At 50.4% G+C, this 21,700-nt stretch overlaps 1 protein-coding gene across 7 annotated transcripts; it reads left to right on the top strand.

Annotated features, from left to right (window-relative positions):
* Positions 1 to 6,482: 6,482 nt before the first annotated feature.
* CCDC120 (coiled-coil domain containing 120) lies at positions 6,483 to 21,687 on the top strand. 7 transcript variants are annotated; one of them, XM_045187530.3, is made up of 13 exons: positions 6,483 to 6,805; positions 11,557 to 11,720; positions 12,419 to 12,454; positions 14,870 to 14,969; positions 15,139 to 15,229; positions 15,375 to 15,508; positions 16,206 to 16,346; positions 16,733 to 17,009; positions 17,362 to 17,424; positions 17,668 to 17,842; positions 17,976 to 18,074; positions 19,166 to 20,080; positions 20,552 to 21,687. In XM_045187530.3, exons 5-13 carry the CDS (start codon positions 15,181 to 15,183, stop codon positions 20,664 to 20,666), a joined length of 1,968 nt encoding a protein of 655 aa, XP_045043465.1. In that variant the 5' UTR covers positions 6,483 to 6,805; positions 11,557 to 11,720; positions 12,419 to 12,454; positions 14,870 to 14,969; positions 15,139 to 15,180; the 3' UTR covers positions 20,667 to 21,687. The 7 variants fall into 7 exon arrangements, with proteins under 7 accessions (XP_045043465.1, XP_024435868.1, XP_045043464.1 ...); XM_024580100.4 differs by having other exon boundaries at positions 12,419 to 12,492; XM_045187529.3 differs by lacking the exon at positions 12,419 to 12,454.
* The last annotated feature ends 13 nt before the right edge of the window (positions 21,688 to 21,700 follow it).

Raw genomic sequence — 21,700 nt, 5'->3', positions numbered from 1 at the left:
TCCTCTGTGTGCTGGATGCATGCAAGCCAGCTTGCACACTGAGTTTCCACCCATACTTTCAAGGGCATAGTCAGCTCACAGAACACCTGGATCTACAATCTTCCTTTCCTCCTTTCCAATATCCCTTATTTCCCAAGTTGGCTTGGTAAACATGTGCATCCTAACACACTCACAGAAAACCATTATCCACATGATAAGCACAATTCTTCCACAAATTAATCTTTGAAAAATCAATGTTACCAATAAATATTCCAAAATGGAACTTGTAGACCTGATGTTAAAACTTCTATGATGCCTTAAATATGTGAGTATGTCTAGCTTTATAAAAGAAGAAAGAGGAAGGTCTTGCCAAATTCAAAATACATTACAAAGCTCTAGTAATTAAAACATTCTGACATGAGAGTAGGACTAGAAAACTAGATCAATGGCACAGAAAAAAAAAAAGAATCCAAAAATTGACTTAGGTATTTGTGTGAATTAGTAAATGATAAAAAGGATATTTCAAGTCACAGGGAGAGAGATGGACTATTTACTAAAATGGTTTGGCGAGAAATGATGCTCTTTGGGGGGGCAGGATTAGATTCCTAATTTACACAATTCAGAAAAATTAATTCCAAATTGGCTAAAGATCTAAATATTTTTTTAAATCAGAACAAAATGTTTTTGGAGAACACATTTAAGACTTTGGCCAAAAGAAGTCCTTCTTAATCAAGAAACAAGCAAAACATATAAAGAAAAGTAAAAATAGCCCCGGTTGGTGTGGCTCAGTGGATTGAGTGCAGGCTTGCGAACCAAAGGATTGCTGGTTCAATTCCCAGTTGGGGCACATGCCTGGGTTGTGAGCCAGGCCCCCATTAGGGGGTGCGCAGGTGGCAACCACACATTGATGTTTCTCTCCCTCTCTTTCTTCTTCCCTTCCTCTCTCTAAAAATAAAGTAAAATCTTTAAAAAAAAGTAAAAGTAAGCAACATTAATTTGTCAGTTATTTTTGCACTTTATTTGCTTTAATTTGTTTAAATCCCCACAACAGACCTCTGAGGAGGGTAACATTTATTATCCTAACCTACAGATCAGGAAACCAAGGTACAACAAGCTTGCCACTTGCCTTTTATAAACTAGGTCACCCCAGTTTATAAAACCTGGGATTGGAACCCAGGCACTCTATACCACCATGCTCTACAATTGTTCCAGTTTGACCACATCAAAATATAAAGTGATAATCTGATGAAAGATACTACAAAGTTAAAAGACTTGCAGCAGAGTGAGAGAGAAAATTTACAGCACTAGACCCACAGGTTAATTATCCTGCAACACATCCCAATCCTACAAACACCAGCTCCACACACACATCCCAAATATTTCCATAAGTGCTTCCCATCACATTTCCTGCCCAATAAGCCCATCCTCCACCTCTCTCAGCCTCTCTCTTTTAATCTCTTGCTCACAGCTTCACAACTTTTCTCAAGATCGCTCTCCTACCCTCTCCCTCCCTCTCTCATGCAGCTGAGGTTTCATTGAGAGCCGACTGCAGGGTGGGGTGAATAGGAGATATGGAAGGAAGAAAGAGGGCAGTGGGATGGTGAAGTTGGGGATGTTTAGGGATAGATGACATTGGTGATTGAGGGTGGCTTGGGGTGAGGTTAGGGTCTACTACAAGACAGTTTGCATGCAACTAAATGATCATGTTAAGGTCTTCAAGAGGAATGGGGCTGCTAGAGGACAGTCTAAGAGTGCAGATGACACCCTGGCTGGTGTGGCTCAGTGTACCAACGGGCACTGGTTTGATTCCTAGTCAGGGCACATGCCTGAGTTGCAGGCCAAGTCCCCAGTTGGGGGCATGCGAGAGGCAACCACACATTGATGTTTCTGTGCCTCTCGTTCTTCCTCCTTTCCCCTCGCTCTAAAAATAAATAAATAAAATCTTTCAAAAAAAAAAAAAGAGTGCAGATAGTAGATATTGGAGGGTAAATTGAGAATAAAGTTGGGAGTTGGAAGATTGTTTGGGATGCATTTGGAGGGACCCTGGGAAGAAAGTGAGTGTTTAAAGACAGAGTTTCATCTTCTGATGGAGTAGAGATGTTAACTGTCACAGGATGGCGTTGTAGGCTAACTAATGGCCTCCCCAAAGCCGTCCATGTCCAAATCCCTAGAACCTATGAATGTCACCTTATATATATATTAAAAAAGGGGGGGGATTGCAAATGTAATTAAATAAAGAGTTTTGAGATGGGGAGACTATCCTGCATTATCTGAATGGAACCTAATTGTAATCACAAGTTTCTTTGTAAAGAGGGAGGCAAAGGCAGATTAGACAGAGTAGGAAAAGGCAATGTGACCATGGAAACAGAGACTGTAGTGATGCAAACACAAGCCAAGGAATGCTGACACCCACCAAAAGAGAAAGAGGCAACAGAGTCTACCCTAAAGCCTCTGGAGGGAGCATGGCCCTACTGGCAACTTGATTTTGATATTCTGGCTCCCAGAACTGTGAGAGAATAAATTTCTTATGCCTTATGCTATCAAGTTTGTGGTAATTTGTTATAGCAACTACAAATGGCTTGGAGGTAGGTTTGGGGGTTGTTGGAAGCACTTAGGGGTTATGCTTGGGGTTTATGAGGGCAATTCAAAGGTATAATTAGAGGCCATTGGAAAGTGTTTGGGTACAATTGGAGCCATCAAAGGGAAGATTGAGGTGGGCTTGGGAGGTTGTTGGAAGGTGGTTTGGAGGTATAGTTGGGAGATTGGGAAGGTAAATGGGGGATGCTTACAGAGAGCATTGGGGTCTATTATAGGGCAGCTTAGGGCAGTGATTTTCAACCAGTATACCACAAAAGGTACACTGGTATGTCGCAGGAATCCTTAAAACATGCAATACCAGACTATTTAGTCTGGGACACTTACCTCTTTTCCTTTAGATTGTCAAATTTAAAAAATGACAACAGCCAACACAAAAATATCTGTCCAGTGTGAATGAATCAAAGTTATACCTATTTTTTGTCAGATTGGCAAATGTATATAACATATTTTGGTGTGCCACAGAATCTTATTTTTTATTTAAAAATAATTTTTATTTATTGATTTGAGAGACATCATTTTGTGGTTGTACTCATTTATACATTCGTTGGTTGATTCATTGGTTGCTTCTTGTATGTGCCCTGACCAGGGATCAAACCCATAACCTTGGCATATCAGGATGATGCTCTAACCAACTGACCTACATGGCCAGGGCCTTGCCACAGATTTTTTTTTTTTTGAGATTGTATTTATTTATTTTTACAGAGAAAGGGAGGGAGGGAGAAAGACAGGGAGAGAAACATCAATGTGTGGCTTCCTCTCATGCGCCCCCCCCCCACTGGGGGCCTGGCCCACAACCCAGGCATGTGCCTCCACTGGGAATCGAACCAGCATCCCCTTGGTTTGCAGGCCGGCTCTCAATCTACTGAGTCACACCAGCCAGGGCAAAATTTTAGTAATTGGTTTATGTGTGCCGTGAGATGAAAAAGGTTGGAAATCACTGGTTTAGGGTATAGTTAGTTGGGAGTTCTTGGAGGGTGGTTAGAGTGGTATGATTGGGAAAAATTCAAAGATGTTTTGTGGTGTAGTAGCATGTAATTTAAGATAAGGTTGGGTATAGTGGTCATTAAACAGTGGTTTGGAGATAGATACAGTTTGGGGCCAAGTGAAGGTAGTTAAGGGTTATTTAGAGTTAGATTTGGGTGTTCTTGAAAGGGGCATTTTAGGGGCAAGGTTTGTAATTGTTAGAGAGTAGTTTGGGGTTAGGGTTGGGAATCATTGAAAGGGAAGTTTGGGGATATTCTTGGGAGTTAGAGAACAGTTTGAGGGTAAAGTGGGGGCTGTTGGAAGGAGGTCTGGAGGTGAAGATGAAACTTTGGAAAGGTAGTTTAGTGATGAAGTAAGTTTGAGGGTCAATAGTGTGGTTAAGGGATATAGTTGAGGGCTGGTGGGTACAGTCGCAGATGCATGCAGTTCGGGCTCCTGTTTTGAGGTCTGGATGTCAGAGTGCTATCATAAGTTGTAGTTGGGGAGCTATTGGTGGGTGCTTTGAGGAGCAGTTAAAGATTATTGTATGGAATACCATTCAGCAATAAAAGGACCAAAGAGCCGACACGTGCTACAACATGAACCTCAAAAACATTATACTAAGTGGAAGAAGTCAAACACCAAAAATCCACGTATTGAATTTATATGAAATGTCCAGAAAAAGCAAATCTTCAGAGATAGAAAGTAGATTAGTGGTTGCCTGGAACTGGGACTGGGAATGAGGATGAACTGTATTCAGACAAGAGAGATCTTGTTGGGATGATGAAAATTCTCTAAAACTGGATTGTGGTGATTATTGCACACTTTGGTAAATTTACTATGACAGTTGAATTGTACACTTAAATTGGGTGACTTTTCCTGAAACACCAATTCAAAAGAACCTATGCACCCCAATGTTCATTGCAGCATTATCTGCAATAGCCAAGTGCTGGAAACAGCCTAAGTGCCCACCAGTAAATGAGTGGATCAAAAAACTGTGGTACATTTACACAATGGAATACTACACAGCAGAAAGAAAGAAGGAGCTCCTACTCTTTGTGACAGGGTGGTTGGATCTGGAGAGCATTATGCTAAGTGAAATAAGCTAGGTGTTGAGGGACAAATACCATATGGTTTCACCTATAAGTGGAACCTAATCAACAAAACAAGTGAGCAAAATAGAACTAGAGACAGTGAAATAAAGGACAAACTTACAGTGACCAAAGGGGAAGGGGAAGGGGTTTAATGGGGAAAAGAAGGAGGAAGGGTCAAGTCAAGGAACGTGTATAAAGGACCCACGGACAAAGACAATGGGGCAAGGGGCAGAGGATCGAATGTGGGAGGTGGGAGTGGGTAGGGCAGGGGAGAGTAATAGGGGAAGAATGGGGACAACTGTAATTGAACAATAAAAAAATTTACAAAGTGGGTGACTTTTATGTATGTCAATTATAATCTAATTAAGTTGTTTTAAGGAAAAATCATTGGAGGGTGCTTTCCAATACAGGGTCCAGCAGCAGTAATGCCACTGAGTGTGGTTGGTATGATATGTGAATATCTTGCATGAGATAGACAGCAATTTGAACATTTCACCTAAAATGTCATATGGGCCCCTGCTGGTGTGGCTCAGTGGATTGAGCACTGGCTTGCGAACCAAAGGTTCACCCTTTCAATTCCCGATCGGGGCACATGCCTAGGTTGCAGGCCAGGTTCCCTGGTGTGGGGCGTGGGGCGTGTGAGAGGCAACCACACATTGATGTTTCTCTTCGTCTCTTTCTCCCTCCCTTCCCCTCTGTCTAAAAATAAAGAAATAAAATATTAAAAAATATATATCATATGGTGTGCTTGAGTGTGATATCATTATGTTACAGAATTACGTGCTTATGATTTTATAATAAAAGATTTGGTATAGATTACCAGGTCATAAAACAGGGGCATTATTTGTGCTGGACTCTGCACATTTCGGTCATTGAAGTATGATTTGGGGGTCCCATTGAGTAACTACAGAGAGAAGGTTGGTGGTTACTTGGAGGTATAGTTGGGGAGTGTTGGAAAGTGCTTTAGAGGTGGAGTTTGGATCTGTGGAGTGTGGGTTGGAGGTGGAGAAGGTGTTGGAGGGTAGTTTGAAGTGCAGTTAAAGGATCACATTGAGTAGTTGGGACTATATATGGGATACTGATAAGGGTCGCAGGGTATGGGGTTGGTCAAGGAAAGATTTGGTAGGGGGTTCATGGAATATGATTTGGAGGTGGAACCAGTAACTATTGAAATTGATTTATGGTACAAGGGGGCCACACCAAAGGTAGTTGAGAATGTTTGGGGTGGTGTTGAGGGCTCTTGAAGAGCCATTTGGGGATGAATACAGTATGGTCAGAAGGGTATATGGAGAGTAGTTTGGGGTCAATAGAGGGTGTTTAGGGTGTTTATTGGGGGTAGATGGAGGGTGATTGAAAGGGCTTTTTGGAGGTTAATGGTTTCAGGGCTGATTGCAGATGACTTGAGGGAACGATCTGGGGGTAGTGGAGGGTAGTTTGTACAGCTTGGGTGTCCATGGGGAGCAGATTGAGGGTATTCCTTGGAATCAGTGTATAGTAGTTTGGGGATACAATTCAGGGGATGATGAAGGATGGTTTGGGGTGCACTTGGGGCACGAAGGGTAGTTGGGGGAGTTTAGAAACGTGGTGGTGGCTGATAGGAGGCAGTTTGAGGTACTGCTTGGTGGTTCTTTGGCGGGGTACTTGGGGTGGTGGGCGCCAGACTGATCACTGAGGGGGCGTGGCTAGGGGAGGGAGCGAGGCTAGGGGAGGGGAGCTCTGTGCGGCCCTCGAAAAAGCGTGTGCGCACGCGCTCCCAGTGGGTTCGCTCCTGGCGCTCCCCGAGCTCGAAGACCCGAACTGGCGCCTGCGCACTTGGTCACCGCCGCTGCTGTGGTCTCGCGTCCCGCCCCCTGTCAGCTCCCCCATCCCCCCCCCACAGGCTGGAGCTCAGCGACCGTGCAGCCGAGAGCCAACAAACCCGAGTTACCCGTGAAGGGGGGGCCAGGGTCCACCGCCAGCGTCGGCCCCGACGCTGCTCTCCCACCCTACCCGCGTCCCTCATCTGGCCCCCACGGCTAACAGTGGCGCCACCGAACGCGGCCCACCACAGGGCGTGGAAGGGGAGCGGGCGTGAGCTCGGGGACAAGCAGGGGGGCTGTGAGAAAGGGGCGCTCCCACCATCCCTCCCAGCCCACATCGACCCCGCCTATGCCGCGGGGCGAGGACCCTAGGTGAGTAATGCCCGCTCTGGGAGGAAGGGGAGGAAGGGAGGAGACTGGGCGGGGTGAGGGCCCAGACTCCCACGGGGATGTACCTGCGCGCATACCCCCGACCTCTGACCCTGTGGTCTCACTTTCAACCCCTGCCAAACCTGAATACATCTGTTTTAAACCTCAAACCCGGGCTGGTCTCGACACCAGGACCTCTGGTCTGACCCCTGACCTAACCATTTCCGGCCTGGGGGCATCCTCAACCCGTTTGGTCCCCCTAAACTTGGTATTTAGTCCGTACCCCAAACTCCATCCAGTTCTGTTTTCAGAATCCTTGGCCTGACCCCAGATCCTTGCCTGACCGTGTTCCATCTCTGAAGTTCACCTTGCCTTGTCCTGATCACCTCAGTTTCTGTCCTGATGCTTGCTTGGCCTGCCTGTTCCCTAAATTTTTATCCAGTCTCTGAACTCTTTCCAGTCCTACCCTGTCCCCTTTACCCAAGTCCTATCCACACCTGTCCAGATTCCTGACCTCTGACTTCTGGACTTTCTCCCCACCCTGTACTATCCCCCTGGTCCTTTTCCTGACTCCTGGTCTCCATCCTGGCCAACAACCTTTAGACCATCCCTCTGTCTCCTGCCCTATCCCTGCCCTCAACCCTGTGCTGTTTTCCCCTTTCTTCTCTCGTCCCAACACTGTCCTCATTCTTATCCTCGTTCTGCCCCAGTCTTTTTCTGTTTCTTACCTCCACTTGTACCTACCCATTTTCCTATCCTTTCCTTTAATCACTGTCTCAGCCTGTACCCCATCTTGTCTTCTGATTATTGTTCTTATACTGACCCTTACCCCTGCTCTGCATTTTTGTTCCCTGCTGCCCCCTACTTTTTCTCTACCCTTGTCCTGAGCCTCACTCCATCGCATCTCCTGGAATGTCTTGGCTCCTTCTGTGTCCAGCCTCCTGACCTCTTTCATAGATTTTGTCTTGTCCCCTACATTCCTTCCTGTCCTGTCCCTTCATCCTTTCCCAATCCCAAGCCCCTGGTCCACCCCTTACCATGCCCCTCCACCCTGTTCAGATCCCCTCCCTCCTAACACCCACTTTCTATCCCCTCTGAGCCAGAAGGACGGGGGTGCCATTATACCCTGCCCTAAACTTGGAGGTTCCACTGTTCCTATTGTCTCTGAAGTTCATCCCAAATGCTTCTCTTACCATGAGCTACAACTAGTAGCCTCGTGGGCCTCGTGTGGCTGAAGTGGTTTTTGTATGTGATTTCCCCTGCCACCACCCAATGATCTCACACAGAACTTTAATTTCTTGCCCTGCCTTAGGAGGGCATAGAACTGTTCCTATGCTCTCCACCCTCCCCAAGTGTGGAAGAACACCCTAAATTATTTATTGATTCTCTTGGAGTCTGTGACGTCTGTGTCATATTTCCAGCCTTGCTAGATTGGGGGCTGCCCCATGGGGGGGTGATCAAATATGTTGGGCTGAGAGACTTAAAGGTATGTGTGACTCTTCTAGGTCATGTCACTCCATTTCCTGGTCTTGACCCTGGGTGCATGATCCCTGCTTTCTTGGCCAGAAAAAAAATCCATTCTAGGCCAGGGACTTCAGGGCTTGATAGGGGTGGGATGGGGCAGGAGCTTATCCCCCTTCCCTCAGCAATAAATATACTAATACTAGTGCTAAGTTCACCCAGCCTCTGTGGGGCAGGTCTGGGGGGTAGTCACTGGGTGTTAGAATCACGCCCATCCAGTAGTAACAGTGACAACAACAAGGTTCCCGTGCTGTCTGAATCTCCCTGATTCTGAGGACAGTCAGGGAGAGTTTGGAGAGTGAGGAGGTAACATATTATTCAGTTATGTTTTGTTCCTGCATTTCTCATAGAGCGTAGTGAGAGTTTGAGGAATGAGACGCCACAACCATCTTATTTACCTAAAACATTTGTCCAAACTTATTAATAACAACACAAGCCTCAATCTGAGTTCTGAGAGGGAGGGTTCGGATAGTTCAGACAGTGAAAGACCCCCAACTTATCTGAAGGTGTTTTGGTTTTGCATTTTATACACATATACACATATGTATGTATGTTTGTATCTATGTATCTATCTATCATGTATCTATCTAGGTACAGTGATTTTCTGCCAGTTCTTTTGCTCTTCCTCTTTGTCATGTTTCTGGTGATGTGTTGATAAACTGGCTGTTAAAAAAAAACAAACAAAGAAATATGCCCTGCCTGGTGTGGCTCAGTGGATTGAGTGTCGACCTATAAACCAAAAAGTCACAAAGGGTCACTGGTTCGATTACCGGTCAGGACATATGCATGGGTTGCAGGCCAGGTCCTCAGTTGGGGGTGTACAAGAGGCACCCCATCCATGTATCTCTCACCCATTGATGTTTCTGTCCCTCTCTTTCTCCCTTCCTTCCATTCTTTCTAAATGCATAAATAAAGTCTTAAAAACAAAACAAATGTTTCTGCATTTTACACAGTGAATAGGAAGAGTTCAGATGAGGAATAATGGCTCTAGCTCAAAAGCCTATTCAAAACTTCTCATTTTCCTGAGTTCCAGTGACAAGAATTGGTATAGTAAGGGTACTGTGCTGTGTAAATATATTTGGTTCTGCATTTTTGGTGTTGAGTAGGGAGAGGTTAGATAATGAGGAAAAACAGCTCTGTTTCAAATATGTCTGATTTGGCAAGAAGGGAGGGTTCCAGTTCTGGGTAGCAAGTAGAGAGTGTTTTAAGGCTAAGGGATACTGGCTGTGTCTCAGAAATTCACCCGAATATATTTAGTTCTTGATTTTTGGTAGTGACAGTTTGGGCAAGTTATTTGAGGGAAAACAGATCTCTTTCAAATTTATCAGGTGAGGCAGAAGGATACCAGGTCTGTCATACGTACGAGCTCTGTCCAGAAAGTAATCAGCCATGTCATATGAAAAGTAGAGACATCTATTGAAGAAGATACAAGAAACATTGTACATGGGACAATGACACCTCAGTCCCCTTCAAAGTACGCACCTTGTGACCTCACACAGTTCTCCCAATCGCCATCAGCTGCCCTGTCGTATTTTCCTGAATCTCACTGACGGCCTGAAATCTCTTCCCTTTCAAAGGTGATCTTAGTTTTGGGAAAAGCCAGAAGTGTAGGGGGCTAAATCACCTGGGTGATTTGATGTTTCACCAAAAACCTCTGCATGAGACATGATGCATGAGTGGGTACGTTGTCGTGATGAAGCTGCCAATCACCAGTTGCCCGTAGCTGCAGCCTTCTGAATCATCCGAATAGTTTCCGTGGAGGAATGTTCAAGTTTAATGCAAAATTTGATGCAGATTTGTTGTCCTGCTCACTCAGTCATTTTGAATGTGACAGCCACACTGTACACATGCTCACTCAATGGGATCTACCACCCCACTGACTAGTACAGTGAAGTCATCATTGTTGACACATGTGCATCCAGTCCATTCACCTTGGCTGCCAGGTTACATCGACGTCATGCAAACCATTCTCGTTATATTAACAATGGTTGGACTTTTCCTGGGCAGACCTTGTATATGCACATATTTTGATTCCTGAATTTGGGATACTTGTAACTGTGACAGCCAGTACATATTGAGCACTTAGCTCAGGCCAGACACTATCCTGTGCAATCTTTAAATGCATTAACTCATGTGGTGCTCACAACAACCCTGTGAGGTACATAGGGTCATCATCACCCCCAGTTTACAGATGAGGACAGTGAGGCCCAGAGGTTAAGGAACTTGTCCAGACAGTCACACAGCCAGTTAGTGGCAGAGCTGGATTGAACCCCAGACCCACCACTTGCTACCTCTCCATGAGGTCACCTGACACTCCAGTCCCAGCTGCAGTGGGACTTAGAGGTTGGCCAACTTCCAAGCTGTTAAAAGTCGTGGACCAGGGCAGTGATGTATGTGTGTGACTCTGCCCTCCCTGCCTGTCTGCCTGGCCCAAGAGGCCCAGTTACCTTCTCTGTCCTCCTTGCACCAGCCCACCTCAGTGTCAGGTTATTATTCTTGTTATTGACAGTCATTAATGACATGGTGTGAGTGACCTTGCACTGTGAACTGATATCCAAAGTGACTTTAGCCTCTCTTGACCCTGTAAACACCAGTTACTCATTTTTCAGATGAGGAAAACTAAGCCTGGAGACTCAATCTGTATTGCCAGCCAGATACCCTGGTCCCTCTCATGTCTGATTGTATAAAAATCCCTCTTTCTAACATCTTTGGTGTTTAGCAGAGATGGGAGAGGCCATGGCTGACAGGACACTCCCACCAATACCTACCTGCCCATCTTAGGGCTGCTGTCTCCACCAGCCCCAGGCAGCGCAGGGGTTGCGGGGAGAAGGGAGTCATGAAAGGGGCCTTTGTGTTTAGTGCTGGAAATCTCATACTCAGGAAGAAAGGTGGGCAGGGTAGCAGGAGGCATGTATGTGGGGCATTGCTGATACAGAGGGAGCTCTTCTCCGGGCAGTTTGCCCTTTCACCTCACAGCATGGACTGCTGCAGGGGCCTGGGCTGGGCTGGGGCCCTGAGGTCCCAAGTGGAGCGCAGAGTGTGTGGTGTGTGGTGTGCAGGTGCAGAGCCCAGGTGGTGGTGTGGGGGAAACAGTACATCGTAGGGACTCAGAGCCCTCAATTGCCTTGACTCTTGGCCATAAATGTGCAATGGGGAAGAATACGGTTGGGGAACTGAGTGTGGATGTGAAGCAGCATGAGTCTGTCTCCCTTCCCACTCGTCCTCCCTTGCAGGAATAGCCTCTGTTGGCCTTCAACCCAGGACCCAGCCCCCCAACATCTGATTTGACCTGCTGTTATACCTCTGTGATCAGAATCAGGCCTCTTCACCTCTCCAAGCCTCAGCTTCCACATCTGCAAGCTGGCTATGAGGAGCTGGGTCTGCGCCATCCACCCAGGTTTGTAGGGATTGGGAAGGGTTAAACCACATACGTGTTTTGTTGGTTTGCTAGGATGATTTCTCCTGGAACTGCAGAAGGTGGTAGGATCTTGAGACCTGGTCTCTCCTTAGAAAAGTTGACCTCCTCTGCCCCTAGTTGGGAAGCTGTTAACCTCAGTGAAGGTAGGAATTGCCCTAAGACCTTCTCACACCCCTGCCTGCCCTGGGAAGAAACGGCATGGGCCTCAGGAAGGGATGTCAAGGGAAAGAGACACACATGATTTACAGATTTTACACCCCAGGCTTCCAGGGTGCTTAGCAGCTCACCAGACCCCAGCTTCCAGGTAATATCCTGGGCTGGACAGAGTCTGATCTGGGAACTTGGGCAGCACCAGAGGCAGCCGCCACTGCCATCACCCTTAGCCCTTTTCCCCCAGTTCTCTGTTGGGTGTATGGGGTGAGGGAGGAGGTCCAGGCTCTATTCTGGGCCATGTTGAACACCCTCAGGGTACCTGACCCCAAGACTTGCCTTAAGGGTGGCCTGAGCTTCGGTGTCAGGCAAGCAAGGGTTAAAAGGTATGGGCTGGCCCAGTCCCTGGCCAGGTAGGCTGGGCCATCGCCTAGTGGGAGGTGGCCTAGGCAGCTGCCACTGCACTCACTGCTCACTGCCACTACCAGTTGGATCCGGGCCTGGTGGAGACAACTATTTTTTTTCAGGTACTTGAGGCCACTCACAGCACCTATCTGGTATTGGTGAGCACCTGGGAACAAGGGCCCGAAGGTGGGGAGAGGTGGGTATGGGTGTAACTAATGTTCCCTGTGGGAAAAAGCCAGATCCGTACAAGAGGACAGTGAGGAAGGAGGGCCTGAATAGATAAGTGAAGCCCAAAATATGTAACTTCCTTTCCTGGCACGGAAACCGATCCCTTGCCGGAAATGGAGGAAGGGAAGGGATCAGGGAGAAGAGAAGCCAGAGTCCCCCTTCTCCACTCCCTCTACTTCCTCTTCCCTCTTCCTTCCCTGTGGGAGTAGCCTCTGCCCTCCCTCAGCCTGGGGCCCAGCCTCTCAGGGAAGCCCAGAGCTAGAGTGGGGCAGGGAGCCCCTAGGGCAGTATGAACAGTCTAGACATTGGGAGTTTGTATTTGCTTCCTTGGTGGCAGGATGTGGAAACGGGGGTCCCACTAAAGGTGTTGGGGTGCCACCCAGTGCGGTGTCTTGATTGTAAACAGTCATTATAGCCAGGAATTTCTTGGTTGTGGTGTCAGAAGGGCAGACCTGAAAAACCTGCTAGGCCCGCCTCTGGGTGTGGGAGTGATTTCTGTAGCTCTCCTGCTACAGCCCATCCTGAGACCCTGGAAAAAAAGCACAGGGCCACCAGTGGGGAAACGCAGGGGCTAGTGTGGGAGGGTGTTGGGAAGGGGTCTGCTGGAATCCCTTTCTTATCATCTTTGGACGGGCACCTGGCAACTTTGGGCCCCAAGGCAAATGTGTCAAAGGCAGATGTGCGGAGGCAGAGGTTTGGAAGTCCAGTGTGGGGCGTGGACTCTGTGTCTAGCCTGCCCAGTGACCCCATGACTCAGGCCCTAGCTATGTCCCCAAGGTCAGGCTGAGAGGGTGGAGCCAGGGTTCCTTTCTGGACCCTGTGTTGACTTCCAGGATGCTGTGAGCTCCCAGAGAAGGAAGGCTTGAAGCAGGTTAGTGTCAGATATAAGACCAGTCCTAGAGAACAGGCCCTCCAGGGAGGAGTGGATCTTCCTCTTGGGGTAGAGGAAGGTTTAGGGGAGCACTGGGAGAGTTCCTCAAACCCATATGAAAGCTGGGGTAGAAGGACTCCCAGGATCCAAGGGGCAGAGAAGGCTGACCTGGGACCTCAGGGAAACCTCACTGTGCTGGGCAATGTTAGACCTTGGAGGATGGGCATGTGAGTGCCTCTACAAAGCATGCTGCTGCCTGGGTGCACAAAAGGGTTTTAGGTCCTGACCCCTATCCTTGATGTTGAGGACAGGGAACAACAGGAGGTGTACAGATCCTATGGGGCATGTAAGAGGATTGCTGAGGGACTTATTGTGCCATATTAGCAGCTTGGCCACATTTCCCAATGTGTAGATGGGGAAGGGGCTTGGACCCACGCCTCCTCAGTTGACTGGGTCTTCTCCACACCTAGCCAACATGTCGTAACAAACTGGGGAGTTCGAGGTAGGTGGGGATGGAACCTCTGTGGCCTCATGAGGCCCTCCCAGCCACCTGTCACTCAGGTCAGGCCAGGTGGTAGCAGGTGATGTCACCTGGCTGCCCAGCTAGGGACTGAGCAGGATGTGGGAGGGAGAGAGCAAACTCCAGAGCAGGGGACAAGGGCAGGGCTGGCGGCCAGCCAAGGCAGGCCCCATGGCCAGCCAGGGCAGCTTAGGGCAGAGAAAGAGGCAGGAGACAGTTGGCTCATTATCTGCATTTGTGGGTGCAGGACAGGCTGGGGTGGGCAGAGAGGCTGGAGGGGTCCTGGAGCCAAGTGCACACTCTACACCAGAGCTGTAGGATAGAGTTGAGACAAGTAGCAACCCGCAGATCTAGGCTTGATCCCTGGATCGGCTGCCTCATCATTCTTTCATTCACCCCGCAGACACTCACTGGGCACTTGCTGTGCACGCAGAATTGTTCTGAGGGCCAGAGATACTGATGAAAATAGGACAGATACATTTCCTGTCCTCGTGTATGTATGAGGGAGGTAGTCTCTTGCTGGACAGCAGTTGTGTGGGGAAGTAATGTGGGGGCCCACCGCTGGAAGTCCCCACATTTAAGTCCCAGAATGTGAGGACCGGGGGCTGGCATGGTGAGAGGTGAAAAGAGCACTCCAGACAGCAGCCACAGCCTGGGCAAAGGCCCTGAGGTTAGATAGGTTGCAAGCTCATGAGGAATTGGTGGGGTTGGAACAGCTTTACTGATGGAGGGAGTATTGGGCCAAACGGGTGGGCTTGGATTCTATCCTTAGCCAGAGGCAAGTTATTTTGTCTCTTTGTCTTACTCTCCTCATCTCTAAACTGGGGTAATGATAATCACAGAACTGCCGTCAAGAGGTGGTTTGTCGAGATTAAAGGTGGCATGTAAGGTAACTGTTGCAGCTCACTGTTGTTATGGTTGTTTGAATCTGTTATATTAATTCTCCCTTCCCAGGTGAGAGTCCTGACTGTGGCCTATGGGCCTCTGAGGAGGCGTCGTAAGTCTGCGCAGCTCCTCACTTGCTTTGCTCCCACTCAATGGGAAGGGAACCAAGGTACCAGGGCCAAGTGAAGGCCAGACATTGATACAGAGTCTGAGAGGGCAGGTCAAGCAGATGGGTGGGGTCAGGGGGTCCCTTCTTCCTGGGGTAGGGAAGCTGGGTGGGGTGGGGATGGGGAGACCACACATGTGCTTTCTTAATGGCTCCCATGTATCACTGCTAGGCCTTGTCCCGCCAAAAGCCACTGCCTCTCAACAGCACCAGGATGGAAGTCAAAGGTCAGCTGATCAGCTCTCCCACTTTCAATGCCTCAGGTCGGTGTCTGGTTCCCCCTCCTGCTGCTGCCTCCCCTGCTCTGAGTCACCCCCTGCCAGCCCACTTGGAAAGGGTTGGTTCCTGGCCCCACAGGATGCAGGATGCCTCAGCTGCCCCACTGATCTTTGCTCCCTCTGTGTCCAGCTGCCCTGTTCGGAGAGGCTGCCCCCCAGGTGAAGTCAGAGCGTCTGAGGGGACTGCTAGACCGGCAGCGGGCTCTGCAGGAGGCCTTGAGCCTGAAGCTTCAGGAGCTACGCAAAGTGTGCCTCCAAGAGGCGGTGAGGGCCTGGCCCTAAATGTGTAGGGATGGGGGATGAGGAGCCGGGGCCCCTAGGTAGGCAGACTGGGGTGGCCGTTGTTGAGCCACTTGTCTAACCTGCAAATTCCCCATCACCCTCTAGTTTCTCAAAGTTCAGCTTAGATTTCTTAGAATCAATAAAATATGGCAGTGGACACCCATGTCCCCTTCCCCTGTCTACCATTTGAAGTTTAAAAATCCTTACAAAACAATAGCTATTTCCAAAATTTGGCAGTAAAATCTGATCTGAACTGACACAGGGTGATCTACAGTGTTGATTTACCCCTCTTGGTGTGACTGTCCACACAGCTTGCCAGAAATAATAATGTAGTTCAGAACATATAACACCAGGCCCTGAAGGAATGTTCTATAATATGCAGTGTATAGATTGTGTCATCTTCATAAAAAATCAGAAATTATGAATTCCAAAACAAGTCTTCCTGCCTCCCATGCCCACTACCTGGGATTTGGGCCATCAAGGGGCTGAGAGTCCAGGCTGCACACGAGTGCCTGGTGGAGAATTGGGTGGAGGAAGAGAAATAACAAGCATGCGATGCCAAGCAGAACTGGGCTCCTAGTAGGACTTCTGTAGCTTCTGGAGTCATTTACCGCTTTGCCCCATCACTCCAACTAACCCCTGATAGTCTCTGAGCCCTGCCTGTTTCCCGCCCCCCCAGGAGTTAACTGGCCAACTGCCCCCTGAGTGCCCGCTGGAGCCTGGTGAACGGCCCCAGTTGGTCCGCCGGCGGCCCCCTGCAGCACGAGCCTACCCTCCACCACCCCCCAACCCAACACACCACTCCTTGTGTCCTGCTGAGGTGAGCAGATGGTCTGGGAGAACAAGTTGGGGGTGGAACAGATACAGAGGAAGAGCCTGGAGAGAACCTGGGCAGAGGGCGGTGGGGGGAGGGTGCATTCAGGGGAAGGAGAGGTCAAGATGAAAAGGAATCTGTCCTGAGGGAGGTAGGTTCCCAGTCAGAGACAGGATGCTGGTCTCTAACTGTTAGGAAAACTGTTAATGCCCTCTGGGAGATGAATAGGCCCAGACCATAATCCAGACAGGTCCTACCCCCAGAGGGAAGAAGCTCCACCCCCTGAAGGAACAGGTCCCGCCTTTGGTGTAGATTGGCTGTGCCACCTCCTGGGTCCCTGTGCTTGGCATTTTCCAACACTTCTATCCCACCCTCTCTGGTGGGCCCTGCAGGAGCTGGCTCTCGAGGCTCTGGAACGAGAGGTGTCAGTGCAGCAGCAGATCGCGGCAGCTGCCCGTCGCCTGGCCTTGGCTCCTGAGCTGAGTGCTGAGCAGCGCAGGCGCCGGCGCCAGGTCCAAGCAGATGCTCTGCGAAGGCTGCATGAGCTGGAGGAGCAGCTCGGGGACCTCCGAGCCCGCTTCGGTCTCCCGGTGCTCCCACTGTCCACAGGGGCAGTTATCACTGCCCAGGGTGTCTGCCTGGGCATGCGTCTTGCTCAGCTTAGCCAAGGTGAGCCATGCTCTGTCATGTCACCAGTGCAAGCATGGGAATGGGCTTTGGCTAAAGGATGAGGTAGGGGTGGGGTGGGGGAACAGCCATTAAAAAATGAGTAGCGGGCAGAACCTAAGGAACCCAAACAGTAAGAGGGGTGGTGATAAACCGGATCTGGGCAAGGTTGGGGCCATTGGGAACTGATCCATAGGCTCCAGGAAAGTTGAGTCAAGTCTCTGGTGGTCTGGGATTCAAGGAAAGGTAGATTCTTGGAGAGGGTACAGGGTGGGGAGGAGACCTGCCAGTGGAATAAGGGGATGACCCTAGGCCTGGTATGGATTGGCTGGGGTCTCTCCCTTCTTGCCTGTAGATGATGTAGTTCTGCACTCGGAGAGCAGCTCCCTCTCAGAGTCTGGGGCTAGCCATGATAATGGTGAGGACCCCTGTCACCCACCCCCCACCCCCATCCTTTGATGTTCAATCCCTCCCCTCCCTCTACAGCTTCTCCTTAGCCATGGTACATCCTCCAGTGGGGCTCCTGTCTTTACTTTTAGCCTGCTCAGCCCTGCCTAACCCTCTGCCCCTTCCTGCCTCCCAAGCCCTACCCTTTGCTTTGCCCACAACCTATTGCACCCCCTCTCATTGAATTCTCACCCTCTTTCTCCCTTCCACCCAGAGGAGCCTCGTGGCTGCTTCCCTCTGGCTGAGCGCCCCTCACCACCCAAGACCTGGGACCAGCTGCGGGCAGTATCTGGGGGCAGCCCTGAGCGGCGAACCCCATGGAAACCACCCCCATCAGACCTTTATGGGGACCTGAAGAGCCGACGGAACTCTGTGGCCAGCCCCACCAGGTGCAGATAAAATCCTTCCCTCCTTTCTCCATGAACCAGGAGTAGGGTCCTGAACCTTGGCTGGCAGGAGGGCCTGCTGCTGGAGACTGTCTCTAATGTGGACCCCTCCCTGGGCCTGCCCATCTCTCTCTAGCCCCACACGCTCGCTGCCCAGGAGTGCCTCCAGTTTTGAGGGACGAAGTGTGCCTGCCACCCCTGTCCTCACCCGGGGCACTGGCCCCCAGCTGTGCAAGTAAGGGAGTTTGGGGGTGTGTTTGAGGATCAGGGGAGGGAACTGTTAGTTCTGACTGAGAGAGCATTACCAAAGGGTGTGGGATATGAGAGGCTGGGGTATGAAAGATGAATAGGAATTGCTTGGTAGAGAAGAAGGGGATGGGGATTTGGGGCAGAAACCCTAATGATTGAGTATGGGCTTTTCTGTGCATTTCGGGCGAGTCATTAACCTTCTCTGAATCTTGGTCTCCTCATTTTTGAAATGGGCATAATAGTATCCGCCTTTGAAAGAGGCTGTGGGCATAATTAAGTTCTGGTTAACATGCACTGAGTACTAAGTATCTGCTAGAGATCAGTGCTTTACATGGTATCAACTCATTTAATCATTGCAAGATCCCTAGGAGGAGGTGCTATTGTTATTCCCATTTTATAGATGAGGAAACTGAGGCACACAGAACTTAAGTGACTTGTTAGTTAACCAAAGACCTGGCATTTGAACCCAGACAAGTTTGACTCTAGAGTTCATGCTTTTAACCACTGCCATCTACTGTTTCTTAAATACTAGTGCCTGCTCTTCTTAAGCTATGAACAAAACAGTCTTGGTCCTCATGGCACATGCATTCTGTGATGGTGACTGTTGGGGTGATAGTTTTGGATGGTTCATACAAATGGGGGGGCAGAAAGTTTAGGAAGAGCCTTGAATTTGAGGCCTAAGGATTAGCACGTCGTTGTGGAGGAGGTGGGGAGCCATGAGAAGTGCCTTAGCAGAGGGTGCTGGTCATATTTGTTTGGAAGAGCCCTCTTTTGGGCCTTCCCCTGTCAGCATTTCCTCTCTAGCCCTGCACACACTGACATCTCCCTTGGAGCTAACAGCCACAGACCCCCCAATACATTTTTAGTCCCTCTGCCCCCAAGTCTGGGACAGAACCTCTGCTGCCCTTTACATGCCTCTACCTAACAAATTTATACACACAATGTCTAGTTCTGGGTCCATATGGGGGATGAGGAAGTGAAGGCTCAAAGAGAGGTATGGTACGGACCTAGGGCACTCAGCCCGTCTGCCCGACATACCTGACTTTCCTCCCATCACGCCCACCTCCACTCCCCCAGACCCGAAGGCCTCCATTCTCGCCAGTGGTCCGGCAGCCAGGACTCCCAGATGGGCTTTCCCCGGGCGGACCCGGTCTCGGACCGTGCTTCACTCTTTGCAGCTCGCACCCGCCGCAGCAACAGCTCTGAGGCCCTGCTAGTGGACCGCGCAGCTGTGGGGGGAGCTGGATCCCCACCTGCACCTCTGGTTCCCCCTGCCCCTGGTCCCCCAGTCTGCAAGAGCAGTGAGGTGCTGTATGAGCGCCCCCAAGCAGCCCCTGCCTTCTCCTCCCGCACAGCTGGTCCCCCAGACCCTCCCCGGGCTGCCCGGCCCAGCTCAGCTGCCCCTGCATCCCGTGGGCCCCCCCGGCTCCCACCTGTGTGTGGGGACTTCCTCTTGGACTATTCCCTGGACCGGGGCCTGCCCCGTGGGATTGGTGGGCCAGGCTCAGGGGAGCTGCTGCCTACAGCTGAGGTCCCAGGACCCTTCTCCCGCCGGGATGGGCTCCTCACCATGTTCCCAGGCCCACCACCTGTGTATGCAGCTGACAGCAGCAGCCCCCTCCTTCGCAGCAAAGACCCCCACACCCGTGCTACCCGCACCAAGCCCTGTGGCCTGCCCCTGGAGGCTGTAGAGGGTCCAGAGGTGCATCCAAACCCTCTGCTATGGATGCCTCCACCCACCCGTATCCCTCCGGCTGGTGAGCGCAGTGGGCACAAGAGCCTTGCCCTGGAGGGGCTACGGGACTGGTACATCCGGAACTCGGGAGTGGCTGCGGTGCCCCAGCGTCGGCCGGTGCTCTCCCACATAGGCCCACAACACCCACCCTTCCTCCATTCCCGCTGCTATGAGGTGGGCCAGGCGCTGTATGGGACCCCCAACCAGGCACCCCTCCCGCACTCAAGGAGTTTCACGGCGCCCCCTGTCTCCAGCAGGTATGGGGGGTGCTTTTACTGATGGGTAGGGGTCTCTTGAGGTAGACGGCAAAGGTCTCCAGGCTAAGAGGCAGGTAGTCAGTCGTGAGAGCTAATTGACTTGGACCATGAGAGCGCTAGCTGCAGCCTTGGCACAGGGTCACTGGGCCCTGCCTGACCTACGTTAGTTCGTGGGGTATTGGTGGAGGGGTATCTTGGGCCCTGGTAGGAGCAGTTCTTTACCAAGATGTAGATGAATTTTAATATTTTAACAACCAGTGCATGTCAGTTGAAAATGAACCTTGGAACCAGGGTGCTGGGAGGAAGGGACATCCTGTGCCCTCATTTTTCTCTTCCTCTTTTCACCACGCCCCACGCTTTTGAGCCTCAAGGTGCTGTCCTGTGCCTCCCTCTACCTCTTTAATGAGCCTCTTTTCCTCTCTTCTTTGTCTTTCCACCCTGTCCTCCGGATTCCTGCTACCCCTTCTAAAGATACTACGTGGACTTCCTGTACCCCTCGGAGCTGAGCGCTCGGTTAAGTGACCTGACGCTAGAGGGGGAGCAGTCCTCCAGTTCTGACCCTCAGACCCCGGGGACACTGGTCTGAACCCTTCTGATATGCCCCTTGTTGGCCTGGGCATGACTCCAGTCTGGAGAGCACACAGCTGACCTCGCTGAGCCCTAGGGTGTGGTTGCTCTTGGTCCTGGGCGGGGAAGCGCCAACCTGATCTTCCAATGCCCCTGGCTCCCCGTAGGCCCATGAAGGTGTTTGATGCCCTGCTTCTCCTCTCACTGTGCTGGGAACCGGGGGCCCTCACAGTCTAAAAGATGGGGATGGTGTAGTAGGGGCTCCAAGCCTCCTCCATTTCTGTTTACAGTCGTGATTTAGGTTTTCACTGTCTTTTCCCAACACTAGATGTTTTATAAAAGGGAAACTGTGATCTCATCTGGTTGGGTTCATTCCTGTCCTATGCCCAGCCTATTCCATTCAGGAACCCCCTCCACAAAATGGACCATATGGAGTCGCAGGGCCCTGTTTGGGGCAGCTAGGGGCTCTAATGTGAACAGAACTCCCTGCCACCACCCCACCAGGGCACTTGTTGGGGAGTTAAGCTCTCTGCCTGCATTTGGATGGACTGAAATCTAGGTGGGGGGCTTGGGTTCATTTTCCCACTCCAGAGGTACCAGAAGGAGCCCCAGTCCCTATCTGCCTGTCTGTGCCCACTTCCTCTGCTTCCAGGGTGAGATGGCCCAGCCTTTGGTGGCAGCCTCTTCCCTGACTATCTTTACTCTGGAGGCCCTGCAGGAGGGCCCAAGGACAGAGAGCCCTTGGGTGTGTTGTGTCCTGGATGCTGCTGTGGTGGAACTTGGTAGACGCCAGTAAAATCCTCAGGTGACGCCTGGCCACAGGCTGCGTCACGTCTTCCTTGGCTTTCCTTCCATCCACCACTTTTTAAACAAATCTACACAAGCTGTGTTTTCTATACCTGTCTGTGACTTTCTGGAGCTGGGGGGATCCCCATACCCCCTTAACCTGGTGTTAAACTTTTCTTTTGTACCAATGGACCTGGGGCCCAACACATTACCCACACTGGAAGGGGATTTCTAGAATAAATGTGTAAACTGAACCCATGTGTTGCT

Source organism: Desmodus rotundus, chromosome X (assembly GCF_022682495.2).
Source record: "Desmodus rotundus isolate HL8 chromosome X, HLdesRot8A.1, whole genome shotgun sequence".
In the NCBI taxonomy this organism is placed as follows: domain Eukaryota; kingdom Metazoa; phylum Chordata; class Mammalia; order Chiroptera; family Phyllostomidae; genus Desmodus; species Desmodus rotundus.
This window is presented reverse-complemented; position numbering and strand designations above follow the sequence as displayed.